Source organism: Lactuca serriola, chromosome 1 (assembly GCF_051521515.1).
Source record: "Lactuca serriola cultivar US96UC23 chromosome 1, Lser_US96UC23_V15, whole genome shotgun sequence".
Taxonomy (NCBI): domain Eukaryota; kingdom Viridiplantae; phylum Streptophyta; class Magnoliopsida; order Asterales; family Asteraceae; genus Lactuca; species Lactuca serriola.
This window is the reverse complement of record NC_136408.1, coordinates 85,260,692-85,265,110: the sequence shown is the minus strand read 5'-3', so window position 1 is coordinate 85,265,110 and position 4,419 is coordinate 85,260,692. Positions and strand designations below refer to the sequence as shown.

The 4,419-nt window shown below is 37.4% G+C and overlaps 1 protein-coding gene across 1 annotated transcript; it reads left to right on the top strand.

Annotated features, from left to right (window-relative positions):
* Window positions 1–395: 395 nt before the first annotated feature.
* LOC145069795 (G-type lectin S-receptor-like serine/threonine-protein kinase LECRK3) lies at window positions 396–3,411 on the top strand. Its single transcript, XM_079016746.1, has one exon. The coding sequence runs from the start codon at window positions 622–624 to the stop codon at window positions 2,989–2,991; it is 2,370 nt and encodes a 789-aa protein (XP_078872872.1). The 5' UTR covers window positions 396–621; the 3' UTR covers window positions 2,992–3,411.
* Window positions 3,412–4,419: the final 1,008 nt, after the last annotated feature.

Below are 4,419 nucleotides of genomic sequence, written 5' to 3'. Positions count from 1 at the left end.
AATTAGTTAACTTAATTACAACTACAGTCATTTAGTGCAATGGTAGCCATACACCTGTTTCATGGCATCAATAATGGAAAACAGATTAATCCCTGCTGTAAGGTGAGGATGATTTCACGCCAATTTTATATATGTAATTTTCATCAAGACAAATACTTATTCAGGAGTCTTCCTACGGATTCACGTATCTCTTTTTCAGTTCAAGTCTTACCATCTTTTCACGACTTTGACTACTGACAATTAATAGCAAGTCATGCTATAAGTTTAAGTTGAAAATTGAAAATTTATCACTGTTTTTAGCAGCCTCAGGAGTGTTTGGTATTCGATGTTGACAGTTTGATGTTATTTATTAGATTACGTTCTTTCCATGGTGTAAGATGATTGGTTTTCTTTATTAATCTCCAATCAGTACATGGAAACTAGTCAAGATAACTACGAGGTTCAAGAAAACCAGCTAAACGTTATTCAACAGGAGTAATCTCTATCTCCTTCCATAAAGGATTTGCAGCAGGAGGAAGCATGTAGAATCCAGTTGTCTTTGACTTATCTTGATACCCATATCTTTTTCTTCTTCAAGTCCCACAGTTTTTTACTATTGTGCTTCCATTCTATCTCTTTTCAATGTATCTCATTCTCTTAACTCTTTTCCTACCACTTTTAGTTATCGCACAACAAACAAACCGTTTTGTATCTGTTGGAGCAACACTCACAGCTACAAACGATGCCATGCCATGGCTCTCACCTTCTGGAGATTTTGCCTTCGGTTTCCAACTTATTCAAGGTCAAAACAACTTCTTGTTATCCATATGGTTTGACAAGATACCTGAGAAAACCATCATCTGGTATCCAGAAGGAGGTCCTACAGTGCCTAGAGGGTCGAAAATCGAGCTAATAAATGGACGTGGACTCGTTCTGAGTGATACTCAAGGCAAGGATGTATGGACTTCTGGGTCGACTTCAGATATTGCATATGGTGTCATGAATGATACAGGTAACTTTGTGATTGTTGGTAATGAATCTCGCAAGATATGGGATAGTTTCGAATTTCCATCAGATACTATGTTGCCCACTCAGGTTATGGAGAAAGGTGGAGAGATTTACTCAAAAATGAGTAGAACTAACTTCTCCAGAGGAAGGTTTCAGCTACGTCTGCTTGAAGATGGGAACCTCGTTCTTAATACTCGAGATATATCAACCAATTATGCTTATCCTTCATACTATGCCACTAAAACTGGTGATCTCTCCAATCAGTCGAATTCTGTTGAACAGCTGATCTTTGATGGAGTAGGATACTTGTATTTATTGAGAAGAAATGGCAGCAAATTTGATCTTACTCCAAGCCAGGAACTTCCATTTGGAGACTATTATCACAGAGTTACGCTCGATTTTGATGGGGTTTTTACCCAATACTATCACTCCAGGGATTCCGCTGATAATTCAAGCTGGGAACGTGTATGGTCATTTCCAGAAAACATATGCCTTAGTTTCCTTGCGTCTGAAGGAAGTGGGGCATGTGGATATAATAATATCTGCAGCCTTGATCAGAATAATCGACCTAAGTGTGAGTGCCCAAGAGGGTTTTCATTGCTTGATCCCAATGATCCATATGGTGATTGCAAACCATATTTCTTTCCAAACTGTGACAAAGGTGCCTCAAATAAAGAAGATATCGATTTTGTGGAACTCAAGGATATTGATTGGCCAACATCTGACTATGTCATCATGAACCCAACTAGTGAAGTTGACTGCAAAAACTCCTGCTTAAATGATTGTTTTTGCGCTGTTGCAATTTACAGAGGCAATAAATGTTGGAAGAAGAAGCTTCCACTCTCCAATGGAAAGGTTGATGTTTCACTTAATGTGAAAGCTTTCGTGAAATCTCGGAAAGGTGATCTTCCTCTTGAAAACCCTCCTCATTTTTCTGGAAGCAAGAAGAATCGGCAAAGTTTGATAATCGTGGGTGCATCCCTCCTTGGTACCTCTGTTTTTGTAAACGTCATATTGTTTCTTGTCATTTGTCTTGGTATCTTTCTAGTCTACAAGAAAAACACTAGCAAACTGAATCCAGATTCTGAAACGAATCTGATTCGATTTAAATATCAACAGCTTGTCCATGCTACTAATGGGTTTAAAGATGAACTTGGGAGAGGAGCTTTTGGAATAGTCTACATAGGGGTAATGGGGACAAACACTGTGGCAGTGAAGAAGTTGAATCAAATGGCTCAAGATGGTGAGAAGGAATTCAGAACCGAAGTCAATGCTATTGCAAGAACTCATCACAGAAACTTGGTTCAGTTGCTTGGCTTTTGTGATGATGGTGAACATCGGTTGCTAGTTTATGAGTACATGAGTAATGGTACTTTGGCCAGCTTTCTATTTGGAGAAATGAGACCAAGTTGGAATCATCGGTGCCATATAGCATTAGGCATTGCAAAGGCACTTTCGTACCTTCATGAAGAATGTAGCACTCAGATCATCCATTGTGACATTAAGCCTCAGAATATACTTCTTGATGAGTATTATAATGCTCGTATTTCTGACTTTGGACTAGCGAAGCTTTTGGTGATGAATCAAAGTCGAACAAATACTGATATTCGAGGTACGAAAGGATATGTGGCTCCAGAGTGGTTTAGAAACGCTCCAGTCACACTAAAAGTTGATGTCTATAGCTTTGGTGTGTTGTTACTAGAGATTATTTCATGTCGAAAGAGTGTCAAAGAAAATGAGAGTGGTAATGAATATGAAGCAATCTTGACTGATTGGGCATGGGATTGCTATCAGGAAGGTAGATTGGATTTGCTTGTTGAGAATGATTTGGAGGCTCTTGATGACTATAAGAAGCTAAAAGTGTTTGTGATGGTTGGACTTTGGTGTGTACAAGAAAACCCTTTGTTGAGGCCAACCATGAGGAAGGTCATTCAGATGCTTGAAGGGGTTGTTGAAGTGACTGAACCTTCATGCCCGTTCCCTTTCTCTCTTACCTTAGGTTAATCTGGTAACTGGTTTTACATTTCTTGTTTAGAATAAATTCAGTTTATTCCTATATAGTTGAAGAGTCTAATCAAGTAGCAGATAAAGATATTACATGCCTGTTGATGTTTGTTTCTCTGACATTTATATCTGTTGAATGTTCTATGTTAGAATCTAAGGGTGGAGTTGCTTAAACACGCCATCGTTGAGCAGCCAGTTTTGCTTGGGTTAAGTTTGATTTTGATCAAACCCTCTGTGCCAAGATTATTACATGCAAAAAATGATGGCTGCTTTGTATTCTGTCTTCCTCAGATTATGTGATTGTGCATGCCAAAAGATCTCTAAGTTTAGTTACCCCCAAATAGGCTTTAACTTTTTTGGAGATGTAACTTTAATGAAAATGATGTATCTCATTTACTTGATCATTCATTAATAAGAACTCCAAAAACAACTTATGAGAGGGATGGGCTATCATAGGAACATGTCATCATTCTCATGGATTGCCAAAGGGTTTGGTGGTTTACCTTTTGATGGAGTAATACAACCAAAAGGACAATTTCTTTGACTGATTTACAATAAGAACAGTGAGAACTGTATCAACCCACCAACCGCTCCATGTTGTTGTAACCTCCTGCTTATGGTTACCATCGTTTATGATTTGGCATGTCTAGATCATTCCTTGTTGAAAATGCTCCGATTTTTTTTCATGAACCTTTAGCGGCAACAAAAAATGTAACCTTTAGCGGCAACAAAAATCGTCACAATTGATGCCACTTGTCGTCGCTAATACCTTTAGCGACGACATGTCGTCTCTAAAGGGTCGTCGCTATTACCTCGTAGCTAATACTCGTTTGTCGTCGCAAATACCGCCGTCTCTAATACATGTCGTCTCTAATACTCTTGTGCCGTCGCTATTGATGTTGTCTCTATTGATATTCTAGGCAGGAGTTTTTCCGGCAAAGCTTTCCAGAGTTATGTGTCGTCACAATTAGTCTACGTCGTCCCTAAAGGTGTCGCTACTATTTTTTTTTTAAAAAAACATATTTTTATGATATTAGTTTATATATATATATATATATATATATATATATATATATATTATAAAATGCAGATTTAATAAAAAACACAAATAAATACATACCACATTACATAAAACATCAAACATACCATATTACATATCTAATAAATATCAAATAAACATCTAGTATATAATCCATAAACTATCTAATAATTTCAAAATAACATCATCTATAACATAAAACAAGAAATACTATGTGTCTTCGTCTTCCCCATCGTTGTTTTCCTCGTTGTTGACTTGGTTTTTAAAGGAGCGGGTAATGTCTCCAATGGCCGTCACAAATGCCGGGTTTTGAAAAAAAACATTCACATCAACATCCTACAATTAAGTCACAAGCACATTAAGTCATTAACAATTTAACAAACTATCAA

Bases quoted from the DNA above. Each gene is read 5' to 3' on its own strand.
- LOC145069795 (XM_079016746.1), top strand. From the start codon at position 622: ATGTATCTCATTCTCTTAACTCTTTTCCTACCACTTTTAGTTATCGCA.